This window comes from Hypoxylon fragiforme (genome assembly GCF_022984875.1).
Source record: "Hypoxylon fragiforme strain CBS 206.31 chromosome Unknown GGS25scaffold_6, whole genome shotgun sequence".
Taxonomy (NCBI): domain Eukaryota; kingdom Fungi; phylum Ascomycota; class Sordariomycetes; order Xylariales; family Hypoxylaceae; genus Hypoxylon; species Hypoxylon fragiforme.
The window spans coordinates 2727431-2740085 of record NW_026054761.1 but is presented as its reverse complement, the minus strand read 5'-3'; the positions used below and the strand labels follow the sequence as shown (position 1 = coordinate 2740085).

At 51.7% G+C, this 12655-nt stretch overlaps 6 protein-coding genes across 6 annotated transcripts; 3 read left to right on the top strand and 3 right to left on the bottom strand.

Annotated features, from left to right (window-relative positions):
- Positions 1 to 61: 61 nt before the first annotated feature.
- GGS25DRAFT_341707 (putative riboflavin biosynthesis protein Rib7) lies at positions 62 to 1814 on the bottom strand. Its single transcript, XM_049257968.1, has one exon. It carries the CDS (start codon positions 1614 to 1616, stop codon positions 561 to 563), a length of 1056 nt encoding a protein of 351 aa, XP_049115982.1. The 5' UTR covers positions 1617 to 1814; the 3' UTR covers positions 62 to 560.
- Positions 1815 to 3046: 1232 nt separating this feature from the next.
- Positions 3047 to 3415, top strand: GGS25DRAFT_523104 (uncharacterized protein; the record flags this gene model as incomplete). The annotated part of the gene is made up of 1 exon (XM_049264366.1): positions 3047 to 3415. One exon carries the CDS (start codon positions 3047 to 3049, stop codon positions 3413 to 3415), a length of 369 nt encoding a protein of 122 aa, XP_049115981.1.
- Positions 3416 to 4222: 807 nt separating this feature from the next.
- Positions 4223 to 6133, bottom strand: GGS25DRAFT_341678 (FAD/NAD(P)-binding domain-containing protein). Its single transcript, XM_049257966.1, has 2 exons — positions 5791 to 6133; positions 4223 to 5721 (listed from the first exon to the last, which is right to left on the bottom strand). The coding sequence occupies exons 1-2, from the start codon at positions 5831 to 5833 to the stop codon at positions 4358 to 4360; spliced, it is 1407 nt and encodes a 468-aa protein (XP_049115980.1). The 5' UTR covers positions 5834 to 6133; the 3' UTR covers positions 4223 to 4357.
- A 951-nt stretch (positions 6134 to 7084) lies between these two features.
- On the top strand, positions 7085 to 8285 carry GGS25DRAFT_523102 (UBC-like protein; the record flags this gene model as incomplete). The annotated part of the gene is made up of 4 exons (XM_049264365.1): positions 7085 to 7146; positions 7217 to 7311; positions 7408 to 8141; positions 8205 to 8285. 4 exons carry the CDS (start codon positions 7085 to 7087, stop codon positions 8283 to 8285), a joined length of 972 nt encoding a protein of 323 aa, XP_049115979.1.
- Positions 8286 to 8566: 281 nt separating this feature from the next.
- GGS25DRAFT_341484 (uncharacterized protein) lies at positions 8567 to 11058 on the top strand. The gene is made up of 3 exons (XM_049257964.1): positions 8567 to 9112; positions 9170 to 9839; positions 9899 to 11058. Exons 1-3 carry the CDS (start codon positions 8848 to 8850, stop codon positions 10857 to 10859), a joined length of 1896 nt encoding a protein of 631 aa, XP_049115978.1. The 5' UTR covers positions 8567 to 8847; the 3' UTR covers positions 10860 to 11058.
- Positions 11008 to 12636, bottom strand: GGS25DRAFT_496614 (Ribokinase-like protein). Its single transcript, XM_049261538.1, has one exon. The coding sequence runs from the start codon at positions 12307 to 12309 to the stop codon at positions 11257 to 11259; it is 1053 nt and encodes a 350-aa protein (XP_049115977.1). The 5' UTR covers positions 12310 to 12636; the 3' UTR covers positions 11008 to 11256.
- Between the last annotated feature and the right edge of the window lie 19 nt (positions 12637 to 12655).

Below are 12655 nucleotides of genomic sequence, written 5' to 3'. Positions count from 1 at the left end.
GGATTCTTCGCCAAAACTACTACTACCTACATACCACCACGGCCTCGAGTCTCAAAAGGTTGGCGGATGGGAACTTACCTATCCTAGGTATATCAATAGTATAAGAAAGATACAGATGGCTTATATTTACCTAGGCTAGGTACAATGGAGGGAACAGGGTGATTGTGTGTTTGCTCATTCCTAAAGGACATAATATAGTAGAACACATAGTAGTAGTAGGTACAGAAACCGTGAAAACCACCACCATTAAGCACCGATATAAACCAAACTATACGATGCCACCAACCCAACCCGGCACGAGCCCTACAATAGAATGAAGATTCATATATCTTTACTGACTGGCAACAGCCTTGGGAGAATACAGCAGTATCAGGTCCTAAGTTTTGACGACAATTCGAAAGGGGGAGGGACAGGCTGCGGGTTCAAGATACCCCATTCAAAAAAGGGGGTGGTCACCGAGCGAAGAGCAAGAAACCATACATCCAAGACCAGATCCCACGAACGGCCATGGGCAAGACGGGGATACCTAGGCATATGCATCCCCCCCAACCCCAAACCCCTCAAGCCGCAAGCCTCCCGCACAGCACCACATCCTCCCCCAGGGGCACCCAGGTCGTGTCCGCCAGCCTCGCGACCGCGCTCGGCTTCCCGTCCAGCCCCGCCCTCCGCGGCGGAGAGACGAAGACGCTCCCCTGGCCGAGCCACGTGGGCGCGATGGTGACGATGACGGAGTGGATCAGGCGCGCGTTCTCGTGCGAGAGCAGCGAGTTGATCACCTCGCCGCCGCCCTCCACCATGATGCTCCGCAGCCCCTCGTTCCGCACCGCGGCGAGCACGTCGTGCCAGTCGAAGCGCTGGGGGAACCTTGGGGTCGCACGGGCGGCGGCTGCTGTGGTGGCTTTAGCGGGTTGCGGCGGAGGAGGAGGCGGAGGCGGATGCGGATGCGGATTCGGATTCAGCACAATGAACTTCCCGCCCAGCCCCTCCAGCAGCTTCTTCTTGCCCTCGGGCGGCTGGCTCACGGCGGTGATGACGTACGGCGCCAGGCCCTGGCCGGCGCGCGCGAGCTGCAGCACCTTGCTGTCGGGGGTGAAGTCCCAGCGCAGGCGGGGGTCGATGACGATGGGGCGGGGCTGGTGGGCGGAGAAGACGTTGCCGCCGGCGCGGCGGCGGGTCGCGGCGTTCTCGGTGGACAGCGAGGCGAGCCCGAGCAGCGCGCCGACGCCCGCCGTGTCCGTCGTGTGCGAGGACACGGGCCGCGAGGCGTCGGCCGCCGCCAGCCGGCAGTTGAGCCCCGGGTTGTCGGCGATGGCGGTCCCGACGCCGACGCAGATGGCGTCGTGGCGGCTGCGCAGGTAGTGCGTCATCGCCTTGGACTGCGGGCCCGAGAGCGCGGTCCGGATCCCGGGCCCCAGGGACAGGGCGGAGTCGAGGGAGGTGGCGAAGGTTAGGGTTACGAAGGGGAGTTTGTTGTTAGAGGAAGTAGGAGAGGGAGAGGGAGAAGGAGAAGGAGGAGAAGAGGAGGAAGAAGAGGAAAAGTAGGAGAGGGGGGGTAGATGGGGCTCCAGCCGTTGGGCCTCGGCGGAGGAGAAGACTAATGGATTTTCAGCGGCCATTGGAGATGAGCCGGTTGGGGGAGGAGTTTCACATGAAGCTTTGAGGGTTCAACTCGGCTTGTAGTATAGTACAGTATAGTATAGTATAGTATTTGTAATACTGCGTGAGGGGTATTTCAAAACTGTTGCTAATTGTTTGAGTGAGTACTACTAGTAGTAGAAGAAGATGGTTTCCCTTGTATGTACCGGCGGATATCATGGATTGTATTATACTATGTACCTACAAATGCACCTACAAATATACCTAGTTAGTTGGCTTGGTTATAGTCATATTCGTCACAGAATATAAACTGTATTGCATATATGAATATCAAATTCCCATCTTTTCACTTATATCCATTGCGTACAACATGGAAAGCAGGATATATTCATCGGCAGGCTTGGATCTGTTGTCCTTTTTCGTCCGACATGTTCAATGTGAAGCTTCGTGTCAAACCATTTAGTCTCCAACTTTGATCGCCTTGTGTTGTGCTGTGTGTGTGTGTGTAGATGCATGTGCATCTCTTATGCAAATATGCGGCGTAGCAGAGTATTAGTGCCTAGGTAGACAGGCCCCAGTTATTTTAGCTATTTTAGCTATTTCAGCTATTTTAGTATTGTACTATGTACAAAGGATTGCATTGCTAGTGCCGGTCTTCTCCATCAATGAATGATCCATGCATGCTGCTATGACATACAATACTACTAGTACTTCGTAGTACCATTAATTGTCTAAGCTCAGTGATTTAAGTTGCAAGTCAATCTGAAGATATTCATTACGATTGACATACTTAACACTTCTTTAAGCCCCTTCCATTCGCCTTTTGTTTCCTTATTTATTATTTGTTTTATCTTTTAGTTATCTATTAAATACAAAATCATCATCATCACCATCCTTCCCCCCTTAAGTTACATTTTTACTAATATTACCACTGCGCCGTATCTTACAGTGACGTGCCCATCACTTGTCTTTTGTTCGTCTTATGATCCGCGCGTCGACGGAGGCTTAGCCACACCAACTTTACTTGGCCCTTTGACTGCCAACCCTCGGCGCCCAAACCAAAAGCCCATAACCCATACAAGCCGACTATCCGAGAGCGTGTGTGAGAGAGAGAGAAAGGACAACACTACACACTACATAGTTACTGCTTATCCCAGGTGCCTAAGCTAGCTAGCTAGTTGTTATATCTGTTGTGTGCTACCGCGAAGCTTTTTGATTGATTCTCAACTTCTCGCTGTTTCATCACTCATCCATCATCGAAATCCACACCAGTCGATCTGAGGATACCGACTTATTCCATTCCAATAAAACGTAATCGAACAAAAAATATCGGGCTGGAACTACGATCATCAAACAACAAACGAAGCAATCCACACTTGCTTACCTACCTCCCTTTTTATCCGCTGTTCTCCCTGTCTAGTACCACATCACCACCGCCACCACCATCAATATGTCCGGCAAACCCGACGAACCCCCCGCGTACACCGGGGGCCCCCAACAGCCCCAAGCCGCGTACCAGCAAGGCCCCTACGGCGCGCCCCCTCCACCTGGTCCCCCGGGCCAGCCCCAGCCGTACTACCAGCAGAACCCCAACATGGGCTACTACCCCCCGGGCCAAGGGCCACCACCCCCGGGCGGGTACGGCTACCCGCCGCCGCAGCAAGGGGGAGCGTACTACCCGCCGGGCATGCAGCCGCCGAACGGCGGGGGATACTACCAGAACCCGCAGCACAACAATAACAGCGACTCCGAGAAGGGGTGTCTGGGGGCGCTGATCGGGATAATGGCTTGTTGCTGTTGCTTGGATTGTTTGTTTTAGGGGGGCTTGATGTGGGTTTTTTTTTTTTGTTTTGAGTTGGGTACTAGATGGGCGGTTGGGGGTGTATATACCAATATAGAGAGGAATCCTTCGATTTCAGAGATGGAGAGGGGAGCGTTGGAAGGCTGTCTGGTCTTTCTAAGTCAGCTGTAGAGGGCCACGCGTAGCAGGAGAATAGTAATGCCTAGTAGAGTAGTAAGAAGGGTGCATGTGAAAGATTGCAGTAGGAAAGCAGAAGATGGATGAAAGAAAAAAAAGGGGGGGACAGGGGGAGAGGGGGAAAGTAATGCCGCCGTCGACTTCCTTCCTTCCCCCCCTTTATTACCTAAGAACATCCACCACCCACCCCCTGCAAGATCGCCAATTCGACCGTGTCGGATTACTCGATAAGCATATACGCATCGATGCGATTATAGTCAAAAAGGTTGAACTTCTGGAGAATTAAATGTTGTTGAAGAGGATACCTATACACCTACTTACACCTGCTTACCTACCTACCTACCTACTGTACCTCAACATACTGTACCTGCTTGGGGGCATCAGTCTAGTTATATCTTTGAATTCACACACCGGAGCCTGTGTAGGCGTTGCGGGCTTCCGAAACCGGGCCCTGGGGTTCTTGTATAGGCACCTGCCTACCTACCTAACCTACCTTATTAACTCTACGACATAATTCGTTTTAATCTGGATACCTATGTATGTATGTATGTAACTGTAGCTCACGGTTTAGAAGCTGCGTCGTCATGTCATGTCGATTTCGGATTGATACTACTGCTGTTACTGCTACTACCTATTACATTGCTCTGTGTGCGTATGTTTGCTTGTGTGTGTGTGTGTGTGTGTGTGTGTGTGCTTGTCTTGATCTCTAAAGCTAGGCTCTACAATGCGATAGTATATCATATGTCAGACCAACCACTCATTCATTTCCCTCTTCTATGCTACCTATGCTGCGACGGCCTGGGCATACCCGTTCGTATGGCCGTTAGTGCGGCCGCTCGTTGGCTCGCTCGGGGTAGTAGCAAGCGTCCCGTACAGCTGATCGAACAGCTCCCTAGCCTCCGCGACACAGTCGTACGAGTAGATCATGTGCTGCACCTCGGGGCTGGCCCACTTGTCTGGGATCGGGGCCCCCTTCTTCGCGTTCAAGAACTGCCTGTCCCGCTCCTCCTTGGCCTTGCCCTCGCCCAGATGCAACGTCCGCGCCGAGGACGCCGCCAGCTCGACCAGGATCGACGTGCGCTCCTTGCGCAGGAGCTCGTAGACCTTGAGGGCCTTGGACAGGGCGTCCCGGTCTGCGCCGCCGCCGGGCGCCTGGCTCACGACCTCGGCGAGCACGGCGGCGTCCTCGATCGCCATCGCGGCGCCCTGACTAAGGTGCGGCAGCGTGGGGTGGCAGGCGTCGCCGACGAGGGCCGCGGTGCCCAGGATCCAGCTCTCCAGGGGCTTGTGCGACCGTAACCTCCACTCGCATACTTCGCCGTCGGGCACCATGTTCAGCATCTTCTGGACAGTGGGTCCGAAGTCGGCGTAGACCCTCAGCATTTCGGGTTTGCTGCCGCGCGTTGTGTAGGTGACGCTGGGCGCGGCGGCAAAGTTGACGTCTGGCTGGCAGGTCGACAGGTTGTAGATGGTCTTGTTGCTGATTGGGTATGCTACAATGTGGCGCTTCTCACCAATCCATCGCAGTGCGACATCGGAGTCAAGGAGCTCGAGCAATTCTGGGTCATCCTTCATCTGGTCTCGCGTCAACATGATCCGATAAGCGGCTTGGCCCGTATCTTCCACATCGGCAGGGATGTCGAGGGTGCGCAAGAGCGCAGACCGAACAGTAGATTTTATACCGTCGGCGCCGAGCAGGACATCGGTCTCCACGTCGTAGGGCTCTCCATTGCGCGGTTGTATGGTAAACACCGTCTTATCCAAGCTGAAAGACTTTACATCTAGCAGCGACGACGAGAAATGGAAGGTGATGGCGGGCTCCTTCTTACACCCATCATATAACCCACCTGCCAATGAGGCACGGTGTCCCGTGCAATGCGGATACCCGTACTTCTCGGCAATGTCAGGCATCTCGACATGGACGAGTTCACGGTTTGTGGACCCCTCGCGGATGCTGGAGGCTTTGATGTTGGTAGCTTCTGCGAGGATGCCATCCCAGCAGCCCCAGCGATCCAAGACTCTGGCCATGTTGGGGGCCAGCTGAATGCCAGCACCGACGAATCCTAAGTTCGAGGCCGTCTCGTAGACGTCGACATGTTTGAACCCTTTCTTTGCGAAGGCAAGCGCGCAGGCCAGGCCACCCATGCCTGTGTAAGGGTGATGTTAGCAGACTTGGCTTTGGATACGAATGTGGATAAGGATGAGAAATAACTCACCGGCGCCAATGATGGAGATGCGTATATCTCTATAATCAGACATGTCGACGGTCTATATTAAGAAAATAGGTATATAAGGATGTAAGATACTAGATACCTAGGTAGTTATATGGTGTTACATAGATTTTTCGTCAACTCAAAACTCAACATAGGCATATATCAATGTTAGTATGTTATGAAAATATGGCAAGACTGTAGGATGAGGACATGATGGCTGTTAGATGTATGTATATGGATATGTAGCATCCTAATAAACTACTCTATAGGGGTTACCGATTCAAGGTTGTCACTCCGGCCGGCAGTGACCTAGACATTCTGCCGGACAATCCTTCTGTAGAAGCTACTTTAGTTTGTCCCGAGATAATACAAGTAAGCAAGCAAAAAAAAACCAACCAAAAAGGCTAAGAATAAGTTCACGAACGAATGGATCTTCGAATGGATGTGGGGTGCAGTTGATTGCCGGCTAATGAGGGGTTATTCCATATCACCAGCGTTGATCGGCATTGGTGGGTAAGTAGGATAATTATTTGGCCTTTCGTAACACGCCTTGTCTCTTGTTTCTTGACTACACATGGTACAGTTCCAATGTTACCATGTTCTACCTTAGTATTGATGATTTCGTTGGATCTTGGTAATGCTTGTTTCACTCGGCTTTTCGTCCGGTAAGCCTTGTACGGTGTAAGCTTTCTTACTTTCTTCCTTCTCGGAGGAAGTGATAATTGCCTTGTGCAAGTTCTTGTGCAAGTTCTTGTGTAAGGTTGTGTATCCATGGTAATGGGATCTTGTCTCATGATCTCACTAGAGAAACAAGTTTGGAAGCTTGAGACTTGGTAGTCCAGTCCGCGACGCCGGGAGAGTGGAAGAAGTGGAAGAAGTGGGTACGGGTATCTGCAGCATCTACACTACTAGGTACGACGTACTACTAGTAGTAGTTACATAACTACTCATGTGGGGTTCTTCACGTGATAAAGATCTTTCTCTTTTTTATCTTGAGGATCTCATAAGCACGGACCATATTAATGATAGGCATAAAATTAATCGATAAGAAGCCTACAGTATGTCAGTACCTAACTAGTAGGTAACTACCTAACCTTAATGACATCCTTTATTGCTCGACCTGCATTGCATCAATTCATGCTTCCATTCATTCACACTCTTGCATTGTTTCAGTGACGCATGAACTATTAATCTACCACTTGCATGCCATCTACCATTTAGGTCAACTTTATCTTCCACGCATGCGGCCTGGCCCTATTCTGAATGTTGAACATTTCCAATCCCACGAGGCAACAAAATGACCTCTTCTAAATTTAGTACGCTGCCAGCGTTGAGGAGGCAACATCTCCTAGTCGAGTTGTGCGTGTTGCCGTGTACACTCCTCTCCGTTCGTTCGTGCAAATTGAAGCTAATGCGTAACATTGTAAAGTGCTGGACTTAAGCAAGCTTGTCCCGAAGGCGTCTTCGTAAGCCTTACACCTGGTGACCCTACCCTTTGGTCTGGCGTTTTGTTTGTACGGGATGGTGAGAACTTGGCTTCGGCTACCTGCATATACCTACCTACCTAGGTACCTAAGGTAGTAACTTACTGTGAAGAATTCTCTAACCAATCTGTTAAAGGTCCTTACGCCCCAGCCGTACTACGATTTCAGATATCCTTCCCCGACTCGTATCCCAGGTTACCACCATTGGTTACTTTCGCGACCGATATGTTCCATCCCTTGATTACCCCCCTAAGCACTTATATGTACTCCACCGACGTCCAAGACAATGGAACCGTAAGTGCATCAGATGCCGAGCGGCTGCCACCCGGAGGATTCAGCCTGAGGCATGGGTTCCCCGACTGGTTTAGGCGCTCAAGTCGGGGTCCAAATGCCAGTCCAAGGCCGTCTAGTGGACAGCGAGAGGGCCTCCAAACTCCTCATAGACCGCCTCCACCATCCATGAGTAGCGCAGAGACCCCCGGATCAAAGGGCTCTGCTGTCGGTAGTTCCCCAGGTTTTGCCGAAACAAGTATCAAAGAGGCTTCTACCTATGAAGTTATTCGGTACATACGAAGCACATTCAACGACGAGGACGTTTTGGATTCGATCCCTCTCGAAGCTGCAGGTAATCCTGGCGCGTGGCATGCGTGGCGGACACATCAGGCCGAGAATGGGAAAGTGCTCACTGATACGCATAGTGATGTTGACACTATAGGCTCGAGTTCTGATGTAGCGCAGTCTCCTGAACCGCAAAGGAAACCAGGTGATTGGAATTGGGAAGGCGTATGGGAGGAACGGGTTAAGAAGGCAGTATCTGTAAGTCTCTCTGAGCCAGTACTGTTTGGCGGAGTGGGTGCTACTGACGATATAGTAAGTTGGCCTTACTTCACTTGGAAGCCTGAGCCTCCTCAGTTACTTATACTTTATTTACAGATTCGTTTTTTAAGTATGGAGGAAAATGACGTGGAAACTGCAAAAGATAATCTCTTGCGGACCTTAGGTGACGAATCTTGAATGGGCTTTCCCGCACTTCTTGAGTGGGAGGCATATATCTGTCACGCTCTCCCAAGCGCATTAGAACCCTTTAGCCATGATTTCTTGATACCCACACGATATACATTGATCACTTCAATTCTATTACCTACCTAGGTACCTAACCTCTCAGTACTGATCCTCAGAAATAGGGGTATCACATATTTTGTAATCGTACTACTATTCATTGCTTTTTTAGAATCGAAATCAACTTCTATCTCGATTTTTCACGACTTGACTCACAGCAACACTACCTAGGTAGTTATGTCTGACCAATCTCTGCATCCCGGTATCATCTATGCGATTGCTCTAATCCCGGTCGCTTTGATTGTGATTCTTACTTGGACGATTTTGAAAGGGTTCGACCTTTTACCAAACCTTCGGGCTCGGTGGACAAAAGCTCGCCGCCGACCACAGCTTCCAGTCACTGATATATGCCCGGTAGGGTCTACAAGAGGGAGCCTGACAACTATTGAGAGCGCCTTTATTGGACAGTCGAGAAACGGTTCGGTTGAGACTGTTACTCGGCCAGAACCCATTCACGATGTCAGGAAGCCAATGGTCGGAGGTCGACATCCCCTCTCCGTTGCACATAGTCAAGAGAGGAAAATCCATGCAGGTCCTCCGCAGCAGCCCAAGAAAATTAAGCAACGAAAGTCTTGATAGCGGTTCTGATCAACCATTAACCGTTATCAAGAGTCGGAAATCTCATCGTAATGTCATTAGGAGAAGGAATCAAGATAGTATCAACAACTCGAATTATATTCAAACCTCCAAGGGGCAGTCAAGAAATCTCAGCACAAATACAGGTGAAATCTCTCTCTTCTAGTAGGACTTTCCAGTCTTCTGTTGACGTTAATTTGCAGTTTCGAGCGAAACTCAGAATCCAGTAACCCCCAAACCCCGTAGAATACCATCATCTCGTCGTTCTTCCAGTGCACAAGTTGAACCATCACTATCTCCCACATTTCTTACGAGGCTGCGTTCGTTGTCCAACCGCAGAAATCTTTCTTCAAAATCTGCTCGCCCGCGATATGGTATGCGAGTTCCGAGCAGCTCCTCGGATGGGTCGATTTTCAGACCGTCTAATCAATATGAAGCAACTCAGTCGTGGGATAGGTCGCCAAACTCGGCGTATGCAGACCCTCCCTCACTCAGCGAGTTTGGGTCACGCAGTGTCGATAGTAGTTTCTTGAGCAATTCATTTGCCGATATCCAGACACCAGATAACAATATTCCCGATCCCTACATACTTGCTCCACATATTTCTATTATACCAGAATCAAAGACATTGATAGAGGGACAGTCGAGCATTTGGGCAGTGATTAAGGTATCCGCCCAACTATTCCATCCTCACACTCACGATTCGTCTTATGACTTGGCACAGGCCGCTGGCGGTCCAGCACCCTTTGTTGTACCTACCTATCAATGCGATATCGGCTTGTTGCGATATGGATATCTATATAACGTAAAGGTAGACATACTACCAATAGCAGAAAGCAGTATAATCGATGTCATAGGAAATACGCCAACAACGTAGGGCAGCTCGACTCTATTTGAAGTATGTTTGCTTGCTTGCTAACCTCGATGTGTAGAACCTTAACCCCTGGATCCAGCTTTATTAAATTGGCTCATATCCGACTAGGAGCCTCGAAAGCACGGCAGGCCAACAGATCTAAACGTGATCCGAGCGACCTCATGGCCGATCTCGAATCCCAGTTAGGCAGTTCTCAGGCCGAATACATGCAGGTAAGACTGAGCTATCGCCATTCGGGGTTTCCATCGTTTGGGGATTTCACCACGGACGACAGCGTCTCAACCTACCAGACTCGACTGGAGACAGTAGTGACGGGGGTCGTCAAGCGGCATAATTCCACGTCCCTATGGTCTCCCCAACCAGCACCAAGGCTCGACCCCCTATTCTCTGCCATCATCTCTCATTGGGAGCCTGCCCAGGCCAACAATGTTATGCATCAAGTGATGATGAACCGGTTTGGCCCGCGCAGCACGAGAGGCGGCTGGAGCGAAGATATCATCCAGCCACCCAGCCGCACCGGAACAGCCCCCCCTATACCTCAACGGCAAGGTAGTCTCCGGCGTTTGTCCCCAGAGAAGATCATGGATCCGGCAAGAAAAATCTGGACAGAACTACGTCGTACATCCTCTAGCAACAACCGCCCAACTTTCAACTTGAACAAAGCTCATCGCTTCCCCGCCGCCACAACGTTCGTAGACGCCCCAAACCCCGGAAAATCTGTTATCCGCCCGGACTCGATGCGGCAGCCGCCGGAATCATCATCGAGCACCGAAGTCCAGCGCCAACGGGAGATGATTCGCGACACGGCGGTGCGCAATAGGCGATCCATAGGCGCTGATAGCCTAAAGAGTCTGGTGCCGTCCGTAGGGGGAGGGTCGAGTATAGATGGGAAGGAGAATAGAAGTAGTAATATTTCGGATTCGCCGAGCCCGCGTGGGAAGAAGCAGGAGGTGCAAGTGCAAGCGGATCGCCGGAAGAAGGAGAAGGAGGGAAGGTGGAGCTTGGGGAATTGGTGGTGAGCTTAGGTGAGCTACCTACCTATCAATCTGCGTTCTCTTGCCTGATGAAAGGGGGTACCCAGGGATTATCAACGTGTAAGGAGGGCTCATTCAGCAGGAGTGAGTAGGTAGCTTTTTAAAATTTGTAGAATATTTCTAATAGGGGTATTGGAGGAAGGGACTTTGAGTCTCTTTATATGAACACGACGAGGAACTATTTTGACCTTGCCCCCTTATCCTTGACTTTGATTTGTCCCTTTTTTTCCTGTAGATGAGTAACCCCCCCCCCCCTCCTTTTTTTTTAAAAAATTGTACTTTCGTTGTGACTATATACATACATATATATAAGAGTACCTAGATAGGTATCTAAATAGGATAAATAAGAAGTATGACGACCTACTCTACTCCATTCGTAAACTCATAACTCATCCCGCCACGGAATCGACTCCTGCGCCCCCAACCTCTCGACCGTCTTCGCCGCAGCCCGGTTCGCCTTCCTCACCGCATCCACGATGTCGAAGTGCCCCGACACAACCTCCAGCGCGTACCGCCCCACGAACGTATCCCCGGCCGCCGTGGTATCGACCACGTTGGCCTTCTCGGCGGGCAGGAGCCCCTTCTTCCCGTCCCCGTCCCCGTCCCCGTCCCCGCTGCTCCGATAGTACACCCCCCTCCCGCCAAGCGTGACAACGACGTTCCGCACGCCCCTCGCGAGAAAGGTGTCGGCGACGGCGTCGAGGCCGGCCTCGGTGTCGAGGGAGGACTCGGGGACGCCGGCGAGGATGGAGGCCTCGGTCTCGTTGACGACGAGGTGCGCGAGGTCGGCGTACGCGGACAGGGGGAGCTCTTGGGCGGGGGCGGGGTTGAGGAGGACGGGGATGCGGAGGGTGGTGGCGGTGGAGAGGGCGGCGAGGACGGTGGGGAGGGGGATCTCGAGCTGCATTATTAGGAGGGAGGGTGGGGGGTGGCCGAAGGGGGATGGGGATGGGAGTTGGTAGGTGGAGGGGAGCAGGCTGTGGTTCGCTTCGGGGCTGAGGACGATGCGGTTCTGCCCCGTGGGCTCGTCGACGATTATTATGGCTAGCCCGGTCTTGAGGTTGGGCGAGGGCGTGATGGAGGTGGTGTCGATGCCGTATTTGGTTAGGTTCGTCAGGAGCTGCGTGCCGTAGGTGTCGGCGCCGACGGCACCGAGCATGCGGACGCGGGCTGTTATGTCGTTGTTGGTGTTGGTGTTGGTGTTGGTGTTGGTGGTGGTGGTGGTGCTGCTGCTGTTATCGGAGTGGGGTCGGGGCCGGGATAGTTTGGCGCAGGCTACGGCTTGGTTGGCGCCTTTACCGCCGGGGGACACGGCGAAGCGGGTGGAGGTGAGGGTTTCGCCCGGTAAGGGGTGGTGCGGGACGTAGGAGACTAGGTCCATGTTGAGGGAGCCGAGGACGGTGATGAGAGGTGGCTGTTGGGTAGACGTCGCCATTGTTTCTGTTTAGTTGGTGTATGTGTTTTTATGGATTGGTTTTTGTTGTTTTTATGGATGTGGTATAGATAGTTCTTTTCAAGTAGGTGAAGGTAAGTAGGTACCTAGTATGAGTGCGTTTAGGTGAAGATTTAGAAGGTCGGCATCGTACAGCCCCTGGTTCACTGGTAGGTGAACGTCATAATAGCGGAGCTGGTCGGTTCCCCACAGCGGCTGAGCGGGTACTAGCTGAAGCCTCTAGCGGCTTAGAGTAGGCTAGCCTACCCTAACCTAGGTAAAAGTAACCTAGCTGAAGGGAGTCTAAATTCAAGTTACACTCGATTTATACAATTGAGACATTGAAGTC

What these genes read in the sequence shown, in the direction of transcription:
- GGS25DRAFT_341678 (XM_049257966.1), bottom strand. Translation starts at nt 5,833, where the DNA reads ATGTCTGATTATAGAGATATACGCATCTCCATCATTGGCGCCG. An exon ending in CATCTCCATCATTGGCGCCG is followed by an intron (nt 5,722 to 5,790) that starts GTGAGTTATTTC and finishes ACCCTTACACAG; the next exon opens with GCATGGGTGGCCTGGCCTGC.
- GGS25DRAFT_496614 (XM_049261538.1), bottom strand. Translation starts at nt 12,309, where the DNA reads ATGGCGACGTCTACCCAACAGCCACCTCTCATCACCGTCCTCGGCTCC.
- GGS25DRAFT_341484 (XM_049257964.1), top strand. Translation starts at nt 8,848, where the DNA reads ATGTCAGGAAGCCAATGGTCGGAGGTCGACATCCCCTCTCCGTTGCAC. An exon ending in AAATCTCAGCACAAATACAG is followed by an intron (nt 9,113 to 9,169) that starts GTGAAATCTCTC and finishes GTTAATTTGCAG; the next exon opens with TTTCGAGCGAAACTCAGAAT. An exon ending in ATAGGAAATACGCCAACAAC is followed by an intron (nt 9,840 to 9,898) that starts GTAGGGCAGCTC and finishes CTCGATGTGTAG; the next exon opens with AACCTTAACCCCTGGATCCA.
- GGS25DRAFT_341707 (XM_049257968.1), bottom strand. Translation starts at nt 1,616, where the DNA reads ATGGCCGCTGAAAATCCATTAGTCTTCTCCTCCGCCGAGGCCCAACGG.